Here is a 20,577-nt window from a genome sequence, read left to right as displayed (position 1 = left end):
ACATGTCATGTTGTGCGCACAATGAACGCTGTGAAAACAAACCCATAGGAAAGCCACACAAATGCAGTTTTCCTCCAGTTCCACCCCATTCTGATTTCTTTTCCCAGCTCCCTAGTACATTGAACATGAAATAATACCAATATAAAGTACAACTTGTATCGGCCTTATTTAGTTCCGTCAACAGAAAAATAAGAAAGTTCTGGGGCCCTGGAAGGCAGGGGGTGGAAATGAAAAATGCCTGCAGCAGGAAGCGGTTCCGTGTATGGGAAGATTCATGAAAAGCAGAAGTCCCAATGATGAAAATCAGTCATAGAGGAAGGGTCAGTTTCCCATAGCCACCACTTTATCTACAATCTGATTAGTTGCCATGGGCAGCCACAGAACTTTAAACTACAATGCGCTTCTGTATCCTGCAGAGGACTGCACTCAGAGCACAGCACGCGCGCACACCGCGCGCACACCGCGCGCACACCGCGCGCACACCGCGCGCACACCGCGCGCACACCGCGCGCACACCGCGCGCACACCGCGCGCACACCACTCATCAGTTAGGCTCTACTCTTTCCCACCACTCCGCATCCTAACGGAGCTAAAAAGTCGGGTAGACGTGATGACGTCACTCGTCACGCTGACGTTTAATTCACGTCAGTCCCGGAAGTGATGTTGGGAAGAGTGTGTCTTCTGCTGGCAGTAGCTCGGAGCGACCCGGAGAAGCGGGCCAGCTGATAACAGTGACCCGTGCAGAGTGCCACCGGCAGGGGAGCCGCCCCGCCCTGACTCCGGAGCCGCCCGGCTGGTAAGGGCGCTACCTGCACACTATCCGGGTGACCCATCCACCCAGTTACCATATGTGATAAACACTGGCCTGACCCCTGCCCCTGTCATGCAGGACCTATGGCCGTACCGTACACAGCAGCTGGGGTGGCCTGTGACTTTTGAGGAGAGTGCCTGCCTTCTATTCCGGTGCTAGCAGTAGTTGTGTGAGTCATAGGAGACATGGCAGCTAATTCCTGTGCACATCAGGTCTGCTGTCAGTACATACTGGTGCATGGAGGCTGGAGGGGGCTGTACTGATGGTGTAAGTAAGGGAAAGCTCTGCAAACTAAGTCTGTGCCCTGATCACTGCAAAGGGCGAGGAGCGATTCCCATGACAAGCGCTTAGATTGGAGCCCTAAACACTTCCAAAATATTTCATTAATCTACAAATATCTCTCAGACTTTCATCCATTGTCATCGCAACCAGTCCTGCACTGCAAAAAAAATTGCACTTGCCTGTCATGGGTCTCATAGCCGTGCCTGTGCACATGGTGCTCTGCAGAACCTTACCGTAATATAATACAATATATCTGACTTTGTAACTCAGGCTGTCTGGAGTAGCGTCTTGTCATCGCAGTGACTTTGACACATGTGGATGACATGTAAAATCATAGGTTACATACATGTGTGTTTGGTTTCAGCAGCTTCCCTGAATAATGTGTGATTTTAGCTTGGCTGTTTTAGTGACATCACTGTGGATGACATCATTGAGGCAGCTGTTGCAGTTAGATGATATGGTTTATATTAATGTATATTGATTAATACAGAACACATTAGGGCAGAATTATAAAAATGGTCTAAAAGCAAAGTTTTCTTATAAAGGAAATGTCTCATTGTTGGGGGCCACACTGACCAAGAACAGGGGTCCATTGTTCCCAGTTTTAATGAATTGGTAGTCGTGTATGCGTACACCGCCATTAAATTCTGTGGGATTGCAGGAATAGCTAAGTGCTGCACTTCTCCAGCACTCCCAGTGAATTGAATGCTACATTTGCTGCACAAGCACTACTCCATTCAATACAGAAGAGAAGTGTCAGACACCCACTGACATGCAAGTTATTGTTGGAGATAACAATCTTATGGGTAGGGGGTACTTTCTTAGATGGGGAAACCCATGTAAATTTTTTCATCTGACCTGACAAAGTTTGCAGGGTTTGCTAATATACATATATATGGCCTGTTTTTTTTTGCATTTTATGGTGAGGTTCTGAATTGAGTTTAGTCCTATGACACAAATGGGTTTTTACAGAATCTATATTGTACTGTCATTGCAGATATTTACAAGTAACTCATGGCAGTATGTTGGTCAAAAATTGACCAGTACTTGAAAGACAGTAGCTCAGTTTGTCCACTCGCTCACCAGTGACACCAACTTTTTTTTTTTTAATGTAGATTGTGAACCCCATATAGGGATCACAATGTACATTTTTTTTCCTATTAGTATGTGTTTGTAGAATCGGAGGAAATCCACACAAACACGGGGAAAACATACAAACTCCTTGCAGATGTTGTTCCTGGCAGGATTCAAACCCAGGACTCCAGCACTGCAAGGCTGCAGTGCAAACCACTGAGCCACTGTGTTACCTCTAGTGACACCAACTTTTGTACCTCAGCAGTAACCTTTTAATAGACTGCACATGATTGTCATGACGTGCCATTTGCAAGGGGTCAACCATTGAGGTCTGTGATTGGCTACAGAAGTCACCTGGCACATATAGACAAATGGAGCTGCTGGCAATGGTGATATGGGAGTGGTGGGTAATCATAAAAAAAAATAAAAAAAAATATATATATATATATATATATATATATATATATATATTAGTCATTGGATTTGGAAGGATTAAAAAAAAAAACCCAATACCTATTCTCTTCAATCCCACACCTTCAGTGCTGCCACTTTGTTGTTCCCGCTGGTCTGAGTCACAGTCACTTACACGTTTATAGAACATCATCACCACAGAATGTAAGCTGAGACTGATGGGGGATTGAATGTGCTTTTGGATACATTTTTGTAAATCCCTTTAAGGCTGGGGACACACGGGTGAAATGCTTTATTTTTGATGTTGTCAAAACACATACGCGCATGAAAGGAAAAATCATAATTTTACAGTTCCCGCAGAGTAGATCTGATTTTAGTAAATCCTATCCACATGTTGTTGGAGAAATCCTTCTAAGAAACTTATCTATGGTGGTGGATTTTACAATTCCAGTTTTCACCCTTTGCTACGTGCAATATGCTGGAAAACCGGCAGCATATCCTGAATCAAATCCACAACAAAAACTACCATTTGGTGTATTTTTTTCTGTTTAACATCTGCAGTGTTTTAGTGTGTCCTTATTCTGATATTAAAAATAACATTTCAGTGATACGACTTGATGACAATAATTAATTCTCATTTTTCATGCAGGATAAAGGAACAACAATGAACGCAGTAACCTAGCATCTATTGTGCCCCATTGATGGGACTAAAGAAGATGGAGAGGCAAATAAGTACAGAGAGTCGTGGGCTCGCAACCCCAGTACACCCTTATTGCAATAACTTGCATGAAAGAAATGGCGCACACCTATCCAGACCAGGGAAAAACTGTGGCCTTTCTGGCTGTGAAAATGTAAGACATGCAGGTAAACAGAGTAGTGATGGCTCAGCAGACACGGTATCAGGGGTGTTCACAAACCATCAGTTTAATGTGCCTAAGCACTGCTGCTTCCGAGATTCTGACAGAGCGCCACCACATTGTGAAGTGGCAGGAGACATGTGGACTAAAGAATTTCTCTCTGGTGAAGCCTCTGGATACAATATTAGAACTGAATATCCTGAAATCTCAAAAGAGCAAAAGGAAACTGCAGCTTGTGACGGTGGTCAAGAATCACCCCAACTTGTCAATTCTAGTTGCGGGTGTATTAATGATAGTACTGGATCAGTTGGCGGTACATACTCTCATATTGCCGATCCTAAATGTAGCCAGGACTGCCAGCATTTTTCCTGCTACCAGCAGCAGTCATTGGACAAAGAAGGAGGTGAAGATGAGTTTCCTGGGAGATTAGCAGAGGATGATCCCTACAAAGGAATAGGTGGAAGAAGAGGTCGTAGAGGAAAAACCCGGAACAGTTCAAGGGATGAGTCTAAAAAAGATGGTCGTCAAGCTCCTACTTCTAGCGGCAAGCACAAACTGGGTCGCAAGAAAAGTCATGGGGATGGGAGACAGCAGCTGAGATCCCTTGTTCCGCAGCCATTGCTTCAGTTATCGAAAAATTGTATTCAGGTTCTTATCGATTTGGTACTGTTGATAGGTGAATGTGTGGAGTCATTCGGCATGATGTTGTATATCAGGGTGTGGCAACCTGCTCATGACTTGGGCAGTTTAAAAAGTCAATTTTTGGCCTTTGGAATATGGATAAAACATTGTGCTAAGGATTTTTGGGTCCTTGTTTGCTATTGTGGATCATGGATTTTTCGTGTGCTGAAGATGTTGTGTGCACTGCTCTTCCTGCTGCTTATGCTTTCAGTGCGCTGTGCTCGACTTTGTTGGCAGTATATTAAGAAAACAGTGGACAGAGTTGGAGAAGACAGCAACTGGAGATGTTGGATTTCTACAAGATTGCATTCAGTCTGGGCCTTAGTAACTCAAAGCAGGACCTGTAAACGTTTAGTCGGTCTACTTGGAAGATGGACAGGGAAATTATGGCCTAATAAGTTGACTGCACAAAAAGAGTCTACTTGGTCTTCAGCAGGATCATCTAATACTGCAGGCCGCTTCCAGCCCAGACATGAAGTAGAACGATTGCTTTCTATGGTCGATATTCCTGAGGAGGATTTAAATCCATTTCAAGTGTTGGGAGTAGAGATGGACGCTAGTGATGTAGAGCTTAAAAAGGCTTACCGGCAGCTGGCTGTATTGGTGAGTATTTACCTGTGTTGTGGATTCCTTAGTAGTTGGATAATAACACAAGTCCATTCATACCTAGCTTTAATCCTCCCCCGTTGGTCCAGAACAAGGCCAAAAAAACAACCAACTCATGACATGGATGTCAGGTGCTCAATAGTAACAGTAAAATTCTTTTCGATTTCCAAAGATGACAGTTGGACTAAGGCTTTGTTCACACCTGCACCTCACCGATCTTACTGTAAAGAAGCCCTGTCTGTAACAGTAATGAAACTTTGTTTTTCCTCTAGACACGACAGATGCCCTTATGTGATGGTTACAGGCCTAGGTGTGAAATGACAATTAGAAATATCTCTGTACAATACACTCATATATTTGCACATTGACAGGTCACCCCAAGCTGGCTTTTAATGCCCCAAACTGAATAACCCCAGGTTTGATAAACTGTCTTTATACTCTGCCCATTCATTTAATTACCTCGACTGCCTTCCTGTGCACCCACCATAATTCAGATTATAGATAGATAGAGATAAGCTTTCAAATGTGCCCTTGTGGTCCCCTACCTGTCTAGTGCAGAAAAACAATTGTGAATTAGCAGATATGGGAAATCACTTAACTGGTCATGCAAATTCTCTGGTGCAAAAGTGGCATATTTTTGGCTCCCAAACTGTAACATGTTGAGAAAGATGGATGTGCAAGGCAAGTATCAAGCAGTCTGGGGCAGAGGTACCTTAGTCTGGCAGCTGTATTATAACGCATGGCAGAAAACGGGCATGAATAATAACTGAAATATCCAGACCCCTGACTGGATTCTGGTGCCAGGAACCTGAAGTATAGTGTGCTAGAGCTTCTTAATTTTGGTGCGTGTGCTGTCAGTGCTCACAATATTAAGACACACGCTCACAGTATCTTGTTTTAGTATCCAGTATGGAGGCCAGCACTGTAGACGATAATGTTATTGTACAGCACTGGTCTTCCCTGCTGGATAAGGGAGCTTAGGCTTATAAAGGATTATGCAGTTTCTAATATTGATGGCCTGTCCTTAGGATAGGCCATTAATATTAGATCTGTGAGTGTCCAATATTTGTGACCCCCTGCTCCAGGACAGTGTAACTCCCGGTAATGACTACTGGTTGCAGAGTATACAGTGAGACAGGAGGGAATGGATGCAAAATAACAAAGCCAATGTGTGCACGTTCACATCGATTAATTGAACTGACTTTTTGATTTAACAGCCCCCCCCCAGGACAGAAACTAAAATTCAATGAAATATAAATAGGGGGTGGGGCTTGTACAAAGACAGTTGTCCTAAAATAATCCATTAATTGCAATCAAGGTAGCTTTTGACTTGGGTCATAATCGCCCAGCTCTGGTATATGCTAGTGTGATGCCAGTTATTGTTATGCTGGAAATAACCCTTCAGTTTTCAAAACTTTTTTTTTTTTTTTTTTAATAGAAACTTAACCCGTTATGGACGCAGGGTAGTCTGCACATTAACGCACAACAACTTTTTTTCATATTTTCCTTCCCTGCCATACAAAATTCCTAACTTTTTTATTTTTTGTGGACTTAGCTATGTGAGGGCTTATTCTTTGTGTGACAAGTTGTACCCGCATTTGGCACTGTTTTGGGGTACATAATGTTTTTTAGGTCTTTGTATAAAAATCCACCATTCTATCATTATTTATTGCATTTTGTTGACGGCGTTCACTCTGCATTAAAAATAACATGGCAACTTTGTCCTGTAGGCCATTATGGTTACAGCAATACCCTATTTATATTGGTATTATCATTTTTTATTGCTTTTACAAATAAAACGTCACTTTTTGAAAATGAATGATCTTCCTGGGGTCAGTGTATTCTGATGCATATAACTTTTTTACTGTTTGCGAATTGTGGTATATACATTTTTGTTTATTACAGAGTTCACCATACAGGATAAATAACACAATTTTTGGATATTGGGGGCTTATAAGCACATGGGGATACATAACATGTTTGTTTTGTTTACATAATGTTTTGGGTTTTTTTAATGTAAAGTTATTTTTTTTAACTCTTAATTTGTTTGTTTTTTGTGTGTGTGGGGGGGACTTTTTCCCTGTCCCACAAGGGGACTTGGACCTGGGATCGCTGATTCCCAGTGCAATGTACTGCATGCATGTGTGAATAGAAAGTCAGGAGGCCATTGCTCTGCCTCCTGAATGTCATGGCAACCCCTCGGACCCCACAATATTGTTTCGGGAGGTTCCAGGCGGGGTGATCTTGCCCCCAGACCCCTGGATTTTACAAGTCTGGTGGCTTAGTCCCAGGCCTCAGCTGTAACATATCCAAGTGCCAGAGGTTATGCTGAGCGGGAAGGAATCTGTTCACTTGTTCTAAAGATATGGCTCCTGGAAGCATATGTGTTACAGCTCATATACATAACCCTAAAAAGAAAAAAAACAAAAAACTCCCCAGCTCTGGTAACTCTTCATGTACACACATATGACACCTTATCCTCAAAAGTCATCTAAAGTATTAGCAATCTTTAAAGTGTACTTAGCCTTTCATGAAACTTTGCATAAATCAGTTGTACAGTATATGCACTATGTTTGGCCAAGGAGCCCCACTAAAGGCTCTGTCTCTAATTTTAGTCTGAGAGGTTATGGGCGGACACGAGCTAACATTATGTCTCCCATAGACCGCACACAGAAAGCAGAGGTGAGTCTGCAGTTTTAACCCCTTCCTGACATCCACCATAGCAGTACGGCTGATATTGGGTCTTTAAACATGGCACCCAGTGAGGAAAGCAGCAGACAAGTGTACTGCCAAGTCCTTGCTATTCTACATCCCTGGCGGCAGTACTTGTGATCAGAGACATCTGTGCTCACGGGCACTTAACTTCTGAGATGCGACCCTGGAATCTGATGAGTTACTTTTACGTCAGTTACCCCATTAAGAACAGAAATTGTCAGAGCTGTCACTTGAACAGGACTGATGTACGATCAGGCCATGTCACCAATAAACGTGATATCACATGGTCTGACACTTTAATCAGCTGATCCACAGGGCTCCTGGATGTTGGACCACCATAGATTTTCATTTGATGAGCTATTGATGAACTATTCTGTGGTTAGACTTGAGGAAATACCTGTCACTCCACTGACGTTGGGTCCACACAGAATAACAGAAACTTGGTACTACGAAAGGATATTTAGGTTTATATATAAACCTAAACTTACTCTTTGTTTAGGTCATCCATATCCAATACTCATGGGTCTCGGACAACTCCTATAGTCCCTTCCTGCTCTGTACCATACTATTATGTTATAGTTGACTCTCAGGGCAGTAATAGTACGGCGTTGTAATTCTGCAGGCACAGGAGCTATTACAAAGCTGAGAGCCGGGTCTGACCACCAGAATTGGAAGTTCGGGGGTGGCAAGATCGCCTTCACACCATCCCTTGGATCCCCAAAATAAGATCACAGTGTCCGGGGGGCTGCCATGGCAGCCAGGAGGCTGAATGGCCTCCTGACTGCCTATGCACTTTACACATAGGGAACCTATGTATGGAAATAAGAGATCACAAGTTTCAAGTACCCTTGTAGGACAGAATTTTTTTTTTTTTTTTTTTTTAAAAATAGTGTCAAGAATAAATAAGCAGTAGAAAATTTAAAAAAAAAAATTAACAACCATTCCATTTAAAAATCACATGAAGTAAACAAAAAAAAAAAATGCATTATTTATCCCAGAAGGTGAAGGTCATAAAAAAAAATAAAAAATACCGCAATATGCAAAATAAAGTATTTTGGTCAACTCTTTCCCCAAGAAATAACTTTAAAAAGTGATCAAAAACTCATACATAGCAAACATTGGTACCAATAAAAAGCACAACGTGCCCCACAAATAAAGAGCCCTGGCACGTCAACAATACAGTGAAAGTTATAGGCATCAGAATACGGTGACCCCAGGAAAATCGTTTTCAAAAAGTGACGTTTGATTTGCAAAAGCAGTAAAACCTAATAAAAATAATATAAATATGGTATTGCCTTAATCGTAATGAGCAAAGTTGCCATGTCATTTTTAATTTCCAAGTGAATGCATAAAATTATGATAGAATTGTTTTATTTCACTTGGTTCTCCAAAAACCTAAATAAAAGCTAATCAAAGCATTATATGTCCCCCAAAATGGTGCTAAATGAAAGTACAACTTGTCACACAAAGAATATGAATAAAGTTATGAATTTCGGAAAGCGAGGTGGGAAAATATGAAAAAAGTCGGCAAGCATTAACGTATATTTCGCTTGTCAGTTAAAGCTAATACGCTTCCCAAAAATAAGACTCATTTTATCTGGTCATGAGTATTGGTTTAGTTAAATGAGAGCTCCTTTGCTTTAAAGACTTGAAGGCTCCACATTTGAGGCTGTAATGCAACATATCAATGTGTGATGGGGCAGATCGAGTTATCCAGTTATGGCCCCCTACCCTTAGCCCCAGTAGCTTGTAGGCAATTGTTGATGAACCTTTTTTTTTTTTTTCTTCTCCTTTTTACAGGTCCATCCAGACAAGAATAATCACCCCCGTGCAGAAGAAGCTTTTAAGGTTTTACGTGCTGCATGGGACACCGTCAGTAACCCAGAGAAGAGGAAAGAGTATGAACTGTAGGTACACAGAGATCCTAGCAGGTCCTTTATACTAGTGGCCTTCCATTGGAAGACCAAGGCTGCTTGACACCAAATGATGAAGATGTAAATGTCTTGTGAGTGGCATCTGCCCAATATTAGGCAAAGTATCAACATAGGGAATAATAATGTCATGTTACCTTAAGGCTAAGGGCCCACGGGACGACTCGCAGCAAAAAAGCGCTGGGGTAAAAAACGCGGCGGCAATGCATCTTGTTTCTTTCCACAGCGCTTTAAACAGAAAGTTCTCTGAGGTTTCCTCCGCGGACATTGTTACAATTGTATCTATGGGGAAACCGCCGGCGTTTCCGTAGATATAATTGACATGCTGCGACACACTGTGGTTTTTACTGCAAAGTGGATATGGGATTTGCAAGAAGCCCATCCACTTTGCAGTTACTGTAAAACTCCACGATTTGAAACGCTGCAGATAAATCGTGGCGTTTCCGATCCGTGGGGCCCCGGCCTCAAGGTTTTATTTGGTTTCTAACATTGATGGCCTATTTTTAGGTCTCACAAATCACGGTTCTCTGTATTTTTTACATAATGCAGCTCACTCGAAGTACAAACTTTAGTGACAAGTGTAGAAAACTGATAACCCCTTTAAGGTGCCCATACACATTAAGGTCAGCCTAACCCACCCTCATGCCTCTGCCCTGACACACAATATTAGAGCAGACAATGCTTAAGTTTCAACACCCAGTTCTTTTGTCATTAGAAGATATAAGCCACCACCATTTTGTATTTAGAGCACGTGTAGTATTGACTAGGTTGCACTTGCATGGATGCAATTAGGTGGAATAGCTTTTGGCCAAACATATGTTAAGCAAACGGCTATCTAATCTTTGTGGGCACTTTAACGGGATTCTATCATTAAAATGCAATTTTTTCTCCCTAATACGTAGGAATAGCCTTAAGAAAGGCTATTCTTCTCCTACCTTTAGATGTCTTCTCTGCATGGCCGTTCGATAGAAATCACGGTTTTCTTATATATGCAAATTAGTTGTCTTGCAGCACTGGAGGCGTCCCTAATGCTACGAGAGAAATCTCCAGCGCCGCCTCTATCTTCGCCTGGAATGGCCTCTCCCTGCATTTTCTTCCGGCGCTGGCTTCAAACTTCTAGGCATGCGCAGTCGGCAATTTTCCTGTGGCCACTTACACAGCAAACTGGTGTAAACAGCCATTTTCTTGTGGCTGCTTAAACAGTAAACTGGGGTAAGCGGCCACAAGAAAATGGCCACGGGCATGCGGTCGGCTCTGCCCAAGGCCCGTCGGCAGATCCGACTGCGCATGCTTAGAAGTTTGAAGCCAGCGCTGGGATTTCTACCACAGCAGCGTGAGAAGACATCTAAAGGTAGGAGAAGAATAGCCTTTCTTAAGGCTAGTCCTATGTGTTAGGGAGAAAAAATAGCATTTTAATGATTGAATCCCTTTAATAGCCACCTTTTAAAATGTAGACTTCATGCGCAAAATTGAGCGCACAGTGTGTACAGCTCACTAGTATAGAGCTGCACTGCTCATAATATGCTGCCATACATATAGAGACACCATTCTCTAGAAGCACTGTAGAAATCTGAAAGCTAAAGGGGTTGTGCCATTTTGGACACTTTAGCTCCTGTCCTATGAATAAGCAATAAATGTCGATAATGGCACAACCTCTTTAATAACATCTGTATGAAATCAGTGGCACAAAAATTACGGAAGAGCTCCCATGAACTTGAATGGGCACTATATTCTTGCTCTGTATAAAACAGTCACAATATGGCTAAAATCTGTTCTGCTTTTAAAGGCGTATTTCTAACTCAGCAAATCACTGCTGAGATGGGAATAGCTGCTCCCCAATCCAAACCACTAGGACGGGACTTGTCTATGCTGTTCACTTAACACATAGAGGAGAATGAGAGCTACGGAAACAGTGCATTTAGCTACATTGTTTCCACCCTAGGGTTAGGAAGGGGACCAGTTATTCCCATCCTGGGATTGATTTGTTGGGATTGGAATAACTTTATAAGTCTAAATGTTATTGTATGTTGTAAGGTAGAACATCATACAGAGTTATTATTCAGTCCCATTACAGGTAAATAAATCTGCAGCATTCAGTCCTGTGTAGATTTATCCTAAAAGCTTCACGATTAACCGTACATTGTTTACATCAATACAATACCTATTAGGTCTCCGTGTGGTCTTTCACTATTAATGAGGTGATGGCTGTGCCTAGTATAGGCTATGTTTTAGGCTACACGCACATGTAGGTAAATTTGCGGAAATTTTCCTGTGCAAATTTGCATGCAAATGTGCAACAAATCTGCTGTAAGATGTTCAGTGTCACTTTCTATAGAGTTTTTTCCATTTTCCTATTAAACAACCAGTGCAATACAATTGTACCTATGTACCCAGATGTACCTTTTTTTGTTAAAGAAGGCAGTCTGTTTTACTATGCTCTAATGGAAGTGGATTATAGAAAGATTTCTACTGATATGAAAGCTGATACCTTGCAATGAAAGGGTTATCTATGTCTCTAAATCTGTTTTCTATGTGTCTTTCAAGGAAGCGGATGTCTGAAACTGAGCTGGCTAAGTCTATGAATGAATTTCTCACCAAGCTGCAAGATGATCTAAAAGAGGCAATGAACAGCATGATGTGCAGCAAGTGTCAGGGAAAGCACAGGTACAGTGCGGTCATAAAACAGGTATCCAAGAATCTCACAGGCCAGTATCACATGGGCCCTCTACAGTCTGCTGAAATGATACAAGCTATCTGTATTACACTCGGTTCACACCAGCACTTGTATTACATTCGGGGATTCCCTTCCACTCTCCGTATGAAAAATGCGGAAAGAAAAGTGCGGCAAGCAGCACTTTTCTCTCCACATTCTTTGCCCTTTTCAGGCGGAAACCAGACGGACCACCTTATAGTCTATGGGGTCCGTGAGGTTTCCTAAGGTAACCGCTTTTTTATGCATATAAGGTTTCTGTTTGGGGGGGAGGGGGGGATCCTGAACGCAGATGTGAACCTCACCTTATATCAGTGGGGGTCCAACTCTGACCCACCCTGCCTATTACCTGTCTAAAAGGGCTGTGGTGATCTGAAAAACCTGTATTTTACAGTACCAGCAAAGTCAATGAGATTTAGAGTAATCTTTCCACACATTATGGGAAAAAAAAAGCAGGTGCGGAAAACCTGCTTCTTCAAAAACATGCATCTGACACTGCAGAATCATGAGCGTTTTCCCTATAGAATTAATAGGGGAAGAAAAAAAGCTGAGAAAAAGTTAGAAAAAAACTCAATGAAAAACACTGGGGGGGAAAAAATAGAATTTTTTCCATAGCAAAATTTACTTCTATTTAAAGCTGCAGTTTTCTAAGTGGGGCTCAGCCTAAAGTTGTTTTCTGATGAGAAAAATTTTCTGGTAAAGGGCTCAGAGGGGATAAAATATATATTCCATATCTATCTCAATGAATCTATACTTGCTTAAAGAGGACCTTTCACCACCTGGGGCACATGTGGTTTTCTATACCGCTAGAAAGCAGACAGTGCGCTGAATTCAGTGCACTGTCGGCATTCACGATCTGTGCCCCAGGTGGAGAGCTGTCGGTGCCGGTACCGTTGCTCTTCACTGTCAGAAGGGCGTTCCTGACAGTCAGTCAGTAACGCCCATCCTCACAGCAGTGCCTATAGCGCTGTACTGTGAGAGCGGTGAGGAACTCCTCCCCCTCTCACAGTACAGTGCTATAGGCGCTGCTGTGAGGATGGGCGTTACTGACTGACTGTCAGGAACGCTCTTCTGACGGTGAAGAGCTACGGTACCGGCACCAATAGCTCTTCACCTGGGGTACAGATCATGAATGCCAACAGTGCACTGAATTCAGCGCACTGTCGGCTTTCTAGCGGTATATAACTACATGTGCCCCAAGTGAAGAAAGGTCCTCTTTAACTGATCCCCCCCGCTCCTGCTGAGGCATTTACCATGTTCCTAGGGGTCTCCAATTCCTAGTCCCATCTCAACATGCATAGGAAATGTTTGCTCAGCTATGCAAGTATTTCCTGGGGTGAGTTAGCATGCCTTTGTTTAAAAATGATTCTCCAATGGAGAAGACCTTTAAGGTCTTGGCAGTAATGTAAACTGGCAGTATGAAAATGTCTCATACATACATAATATAGATATAGGTTTCATGTTTTCTTCCTTTTTTTTTCATCTAGGAGATTTGAAATGGACCGAGATCCTGCCAATGCCCGCTATTGTGCTGAATGTGGAAAAATGCACCCTGCAGAAGAGGGAGACTTCTGGGCAGAATCAAGTATGCTTGGCCTCAAGATCACCTATTTTGCAATGATGCAGGGCAAAGTGTTTGATATAACAGGTAATGAAATGGAGGAAAACGTAAGGCCATTTGTATATTGCAGATTATTGTTCTGATAGTCAGTTTGGTTTCGAAGTTCCCTTTTCTATTCTATGTAAGTATGACTAAGCCTCATGCAGCAACTGTAGTGAAGTAATGGCAATGACTCTGTTATTCCAAATACAGTACAGTGGTTAACAGCACTCCTTTCTCCTTACTTAGAGTGGGCAGGATGCCAACGTGTGGGAATCTCACCAGACACTCACCGGGTTCCATATCACATTTCATTTGGCTCAAGAAATCCTACAAACGCAGGACGACAAAGGTGGGAATTTTTTTTTGTGTGTGTGTTATGGGGACTAGTTGAAATGGGCGATTGCTCACCTGGGACATTAGGATATGCCATAATGCCTGGGAGATCGCACCTCTGGGACATGTACTTGTGTGTAAAACGGTGTCCTTCCACCTGGCTATTGAGGAAGTTGCTGCATCCAGATGGAGAATAAATGGAGATTGGGCCACGCTTGGTCTGCTGCTTATGTTAATCCCATAAAAGTAGAGCTGCACACATGTGCTGCCATGTCTCCAATAATTTTCAGTGTGGATATGTCAGCCAGCAGCTGCTTCACTAGAAAAAGGGAGGAAGCTCCACATTCCATGTAGGTGGGTCCTGCATCTATCAGACAATGTCCAAGTTGTAAATACACCTTTAATAAAATCGGCTAAACCTCTCAATAGTTGGTGGTAGTGTACTTCTTTCAATTCAGAATACGCACAAGCTTGTCTAAGGTGAGCGAATATGTGTATGGGGGAAGTGGAAGGAATAGCTCTCTCATATGAGTGTTAGACCATGTTTCAAAAATGTATGACCTTTCTCATTTCTGTATAGAGGACCTTTCACCTCCTGAGGCACATGCAGTGTAATACACCGCTAGAAAGCCGACAGTGCTGAATTCTGCACACTATCAGCTTTCACGATCTGTGCCCCCGGGGAAGAGCTATCGGTGCCGGTACCGTAGCTCTTCACTGTCAGAAGGGCGTTTCTGACAGTCAGTCAGAAGCTCTTCCTCACAGCAGCGTCTATTGCGCTGTACTGTGAGAGCACATGAGCCCCAGGAGGTGAAAGGTCCTGTTTAAGGGGGTTAATATTTGTTTACTTATCCATGGGATAGATGATCAATTGAAGATTGGCAGGGGCTTCTTCACTACTTACCATCAGTGCGATACATTTGTGCAGTGGCTGTACTTGGTATTGCAGCTAAGTCCATACATATGACTAGGACTGAGCTGTGAACAAGCCATGTGACTAATGAACAAGCCATGTGACTAATGAACATGACATGTAAGCATAATTGAGGGAATAGGGGTCCCAAGTATAAACCTCTGCTGTGTTTTCACTAATCACCTATTTTAGGTATAGGTCATCAACTAATAAGCCCTAAAAACAACACACTTTAATGTCCTGATGACCGACCATACGCACTTTGATGTCTTCCATGACCTTTTTATCTTTCTTTCTAGAGCTCCATCAGAAAGCAACCCGACCTCTGTTGCTGATTTACAGAATCTCTTAAACAGGATATTCCAAGGATCTCCTGGTCAGATGCCCAATGGGAACATGTTCACACCTCCGCAGCAACCACCACCACAGGGAACTCAGTCTCCTCCTGCTCCACCTAAACCTGACACTGCATCTAAGAGTGAAACAAAGACAAAGCGAAAGAAGAAAATGAGGCGCCCTGTACAGAGATGAGCAATCTCCAGCCATCCAATCTCTAAATGTGAAATCTGGCAGTGGGGCGATGGCATTAGATGCACAACTTTCTTCAAACTCTTAAGTGTCTAGAGGTTTCGGGTCAGACTGCTGTACACTGACAGGAACCAAGCTGTCAAGGGCTTTTAACACCATTCAAGTGAAAATGTCTTCTGTAATTTTTATTCTAGCGTTTTGTTTGTTCTCCGATTGCAGTGGAGACCAATGAAGCTTCTCCTTGCAAGTCCCTTTAACAGATCACTGACTTTTTTTTTTTTTCTTTTTAGTAAAACAAAACACTATCTGTTCATCATACCAAAGATACCTGATGTAGATATCTGTCTGGAGAGAGGCAGACATTGCTGTGCATGTAGTCTATGGGGGGACGGACTCTAATAGAACATATGGGCACACATATGCACAGAAATTCCCATCTCTCCTAAGTTTATACAGACGACCTTGGACGCTACAATGGTTTTGCTTTGGTTACCCTTTTCACATGTTATAGCATTTACTGTAAATGATATCAAACACTCTGAAAGAGGACTGGACTTTTTTTTTTTTTTTTCCTAATGTTACACATGGAAGTTAATACAGGGGCAGACATGCTGCCAATTTTCTCTGTTTTGTTTTCAGTTTCTTTTCAGATAGCCTTTCTTTTCTGCTTGTTACTATTGTAACCTTTGCATTAGAAGTCACATTATTACCATATAGGTATAACAGGGTTAAATCGATGGAGAGGGCTTTCCGACTAAAGACTTTTATCACTTCTCAAAAGTCAGATTGATGGGATGCTGTACCTAGTATTTGTACTGGCCTTGAGAATAAAGGCTAATCCATTCCCAGTTTTTTTTTTTTTTTTTCACTGGGGTTAAGCCAGGTTTTATCCAATATATGTTTTTTTTAAATAATAGGGAGTGGGTCAACACAGGGAATGTTTATCACAATAATTAACCATGACTTACCTGCTCTTGGTGTCCCAGTGGTCAGGTCAGTCTTTACTCTCCTGCAGTGTTGGCATGTTGATAGTTCGATTGCTGCAGCCAGTCACTGTCCTCAGGCATTACCGCTAAAGAAAGTGAGTGGCTGCACTGTCACATTTATGTAATACAAGACATGATTTCTACAGGATAGATAACAGACTATTGGGACTACCAGAGCAACCGGGATCTTACCAGGTGAATGATGGCTATTTTGTTTTATCACATTCTCTGCTTCAATCCAGTTTTTTTTTAAATGCTGCATGGCTTACTGCGCCCCCAGTAGTTAGAACGGTGAGAGACTGCACATGCCTGCCTAGATGTCCCATTTTCTTAAAGTTGGTTTCACACTACCAAGTCTTGGATGTAAGTCTGTCTGAATGCACGAGCCAGATTTACTGTCATGTACTATGCCGAGAGACAAAACTCCTAGCATCGTGGATTACTTGCATGGACCAAGTCTTACAGACAAGACTCAGTAGAGGGAAACCAACCTTTGGAAGCTACCTTCCAAAAGGTGACACTAGAACAAGTTTTCCTTTTTCCATTAAGGAGGGCTCCCTTGCATTTTCTTTTCTCACAATGATCTAGAAGTCTCTGTACACCGAAAGGTGGCCTACAAAAGACTCTTCTTAAAAAGGCATAACCAGAAGTGGATTTTAAATTTTATTTTTTTTAGTGACCACCCCAATGCCCAACTTTAACAAGAGTATGCCACTTAGAAGTGGCTTATGATGGCAGTAGAATTTTACATGTGCCTGTAAATACGCACACCGCTGCAACTAGTCTTCCCTTAAGCAAGGGGGCAGTATCATAGTCTGGGTGGTACTTGCCTACTCCTGGCATGTGTTGGAATCTGCTACTCTTTCACAGCAAAGTACCCTGTGACCATTACAATTAAAATTGCCTTCAGCTATACTCCTCTCATCCCTGGTTTCAGCAGAATCCCGGGTGCATGTTGTGTACACATTGCATGCACGATGTATAAACCCAGCCTAACACTGGGTGTCCTATGAATGCTCATTCAGCTAAACAGCAACCCATTTAGAAGGCCCTGAAAACTTAACCTGGTGTATAATCTTTATACAACCCAAGGCCTATGGGAGTCTTATTCCACCCTTGGACATTGTACCCACTCTGAATACCAAAACTGTTTATGGACAGCAGTGGGAAAAAAAATCTGATCCTTTTATCTTGTAGAACAACTTTAAAGTCTTTTATCAGAAAACTTCTTTAAACAGAATAATAAGTCATGCATTCTTTGTAGCACAACTTATAATAACATCCCTTTAAGATTATGCTGGAGAAAAAAAATCAACTTGAAGTTTTTTTGAGAACCTATATGTGAAAAGCCCTAGTTTACACATATTAAAGCAAGTGTTTGATGTGCGGCTTTGCCATGATGTATCTGCTCAAAGTTGTTTTGTTTGGGTTTTTTTTTTTAACAAGGCACTTTTTAAAAAATTTTTATTTTAATTTGTTGCTTAGACCATCTGCTTTTGTTCCGTTACTCAGGCAGATCACCTAAGAAAGCCGTCCCCGAGCTTCTTTGTAACAGTATTTAATATTAAGGATAAAGTTTGTGGCTGCTCTGTCTTAAGTTTTTGCTTGGGATAGCCATTCATATTTTGATTCCACTGTATAGCAAATTTCTGCAGGAACAATTTTTAGGACAATCAAATTTAACAGGATTTGTTTTTGTTTCTGAATATTTTCTATTTTCTGATTGTACAAGTGTGATAACGCTCAGCCCCGGGGCTCATCCCTATACTGTAGTGATTGTTCTTGAGGTATAGTTGACAAACATTGTCAACTCCGGATAATGTTATATTACTGTAACAATTAAAATGCTTGTATTAGAGGAATGTAACCCGCCAGGAAGTCAGGTGAATAGAATATGGATATAGCCATTGCTCTTTATATTCCATGCCTGAAAACTGCAGCAGGTACAACTGGGGAGACATATCAAAACTTTTGCATATATGAGGTGGAGCAGTTTTGTATAGCTACCCATCAGATTCCAGATCTCGGGTTTTACCCACCTATGGGAAACACTTTCACCTTTTCTGTGGACAGATTTGATAAGCCTCCTCCTTGAAACCACATAGATGTATAACTTATGCCTATGAGATATTTCATCCTCCCCTTTCCTTTCAACTTCTATCAAGCATATTTATATTTTCCTATCTCCGCAGCCAGCAGAAGAGTCATTTCATGTATGATGAGATACACACTTCTTCAAAAAAAAAAAAAAAAAAAAAGCGTTGGCTCCTCTTTTGGGCTGTGTACCTTTGTACTTGTGCCAGCAAACTGGCGAAATTCTATTAAATGTAGTGCAACTTGCAGGGGGTTTATCATTGGAAAAAGTCATTTTTAACTAAGTACATCCTTGCATAGCCTTTAGAAAGCCTATTTCACACCTACCTCTTGTATGTAAATCGCCTCAGTAGATTTTGAATAGGTCCGTTTTTATTCATATGCTAATTAGCTTCTCCGTGCACCCCGGAAGTCCCTTTGTGCACTGTCTTCTGTATAAACTGCACAGGCTGCTGCTGACTCCTCCTCCCTGCTCTCATACATAGTGCACAGCATAGAGAGGAGAGCTGGCTGACAACTTCCTGTGCACGCTGGAGCCTAATTAGCATATGAATAAAAACTGACTTATTCAAACACTACTGAGGCGATTTACATACAAAAGGTAGGTGTAGAATAGCCTTTATAAAGGCTATGCAAGGATGTGATTAGTTAAAGGTGACTTTTGCCAATGATAGAGCCCCTTTAACAGCTGCAGTTTTTCAGCAGCTATCAGCAAGCAGGTCTCTAAGGGTGCATTCAGACTACGTAACGCCGGGCGTGTATGAGAGCCGTACACGCCGGCATTACGGCAGACTGCCGAACACTTCCCATTCACTTCAATGGGAGCGCTCGTAAACGCCGCTGTTACGAGCGCTCCCATTGAAGTGAATGGGAAGTGTTCGGCAGTCTGCCGTAATGCCGGCGTGTACGGCTCTCATACACGCCCGGCGTTACGTAGTCTGAATGCACCCTAACAACTTTTCTCACTCTGCTCAACTCTTCTGCTAAAGGCCCAATTGTCGCTCAAGTAAGGCAAACATTTTATTTATCACCGCTGCACTAGTCATATTCCACAAAAAAAAGCCGAATACCTCTTGAAATGCTTGTAAAGATCAGATGAACTGCTCTTACTGATAGATCTATCCCTTTATAATACCGCTTATTCACAATCTGCTTACTTATAACACCAAACAATGAAGGAACATCTAAAATGTTTGTTTATGAAAGAATTACAGTATGGGTTGATCTTCAGGATTGAGGGGTTAAATGGTCTTATATAATATTTTGTTAAATTAAAACTTTTATGCTTTGAATGAAACTTTTTGGCTTTGTTGTTTGACCTCTGAAGGTGATCGTAAGCTGGAAGACAATAAATGTAGACTCCTGTATGTTATATTTCTGCAGTTGGTAAGTCTAAGTTTAAATATGCGGTCTCTGCACTGTTGGCGAGACCGCATTGGTGATGGCCATAGTAATGGTAGTAAAATGTACAACCCTTCTCCATTGCAATTCATAGAATCCTCAAATTGAGAGCAATCAAACATTTTGGTAGCTCTAATTTATTTGGATGTGTAGTCATTGGCATGGGTAGGGTGGGACTAGCCGTGAACAAGTTATTTGGGAAAAGATAGCACTGAAGCTCTATTTAAATGACCAAGTGTCTTAGCAATGTGGTGTCCATGATCCATGGGGGGAAGGAAAGAAGGATGGCCAAGAATTGACTTGGTTGTCTGAGTATAACCGTTCACTATATTCTATTCTGATACTATGTCAAGCCCAAGCACTATCTTCTTCAGAGAACTTTGTAGGCTGCATTCATACAGCTATACAATAAATCTAAGCCTAGATTTCAGTTGTAATTTATGCCAGAAAAGTCACACAAATGATGAATTCAAAGCACTCTCTTGTCATGGCCCCATTTAGGGAACTGATGAGGGCTGTGGAAAAACACCCTTTCCACTACCTGCTTGGTTCACACTAGTGATGGCTCTCAATTGTTCGAGTCTGTTAGAGGATTCAAACAACAGAGAAGCGGACTGCTAAAACAGCGGGTTACACTCGGA

At 42.0% G+C, this 20,577-nt stretch overlaps 1 protein-coding gene across 1 annotated transcript; it reads left to right on the top strand.

Moving 5' to 3' along the window:
- The first annotated feature begins 657 nt into the window (after positions 1-657).
- On the top strand, positions 658-19,298 carry DNAJC14 (DnaJ heat shock protein family (Hsp40) member C14). The gene is made up of 7 exons (XM_075265642.1): positions 658-796; positions 3,228-4,719; positions 9,238-9,344; positions 11,913-12,032; positions 13,566-13,726; positions 13,928-14,030; positions 15,227-19,298. The coding sequence occupies exons 2-7, from the start codon at positions 3,280-3,282 to the stop codon at positions 15,456-15,458; spliced, it is 2,163 nt and encodes a 720-aa protein (XP_075121743.1). The 5' UTR covers positions 658-796; positions 3,228-3,279; the 3' UTR covers positions 15,459-19,298.
- Positions 19,299-20,577: the final 1,279 nt, after the last annotated feature.

The sequence above is a fragment of the Leptodactylus fuscus genome, chromosome 2 (genome assembly GCF_031893055.1).
Source record: "Leptodactylus fuscus isolate aLepFus1 chromosome 2, aLepFus1.hap2, whole genome shotgun sequence".
Taxonomy (NCBI): domain Eukaryota; kingdom Metazoa; phylum Chordata; class Amphibia; order Anura; family Leptodactylidae; genus Leptodactylus; species Leptodactylus fuscus.
Note: the sequence above shows the minus strand (reverse complement) of the source record. Positions and strands in the feature narration are given on the sequence as shown.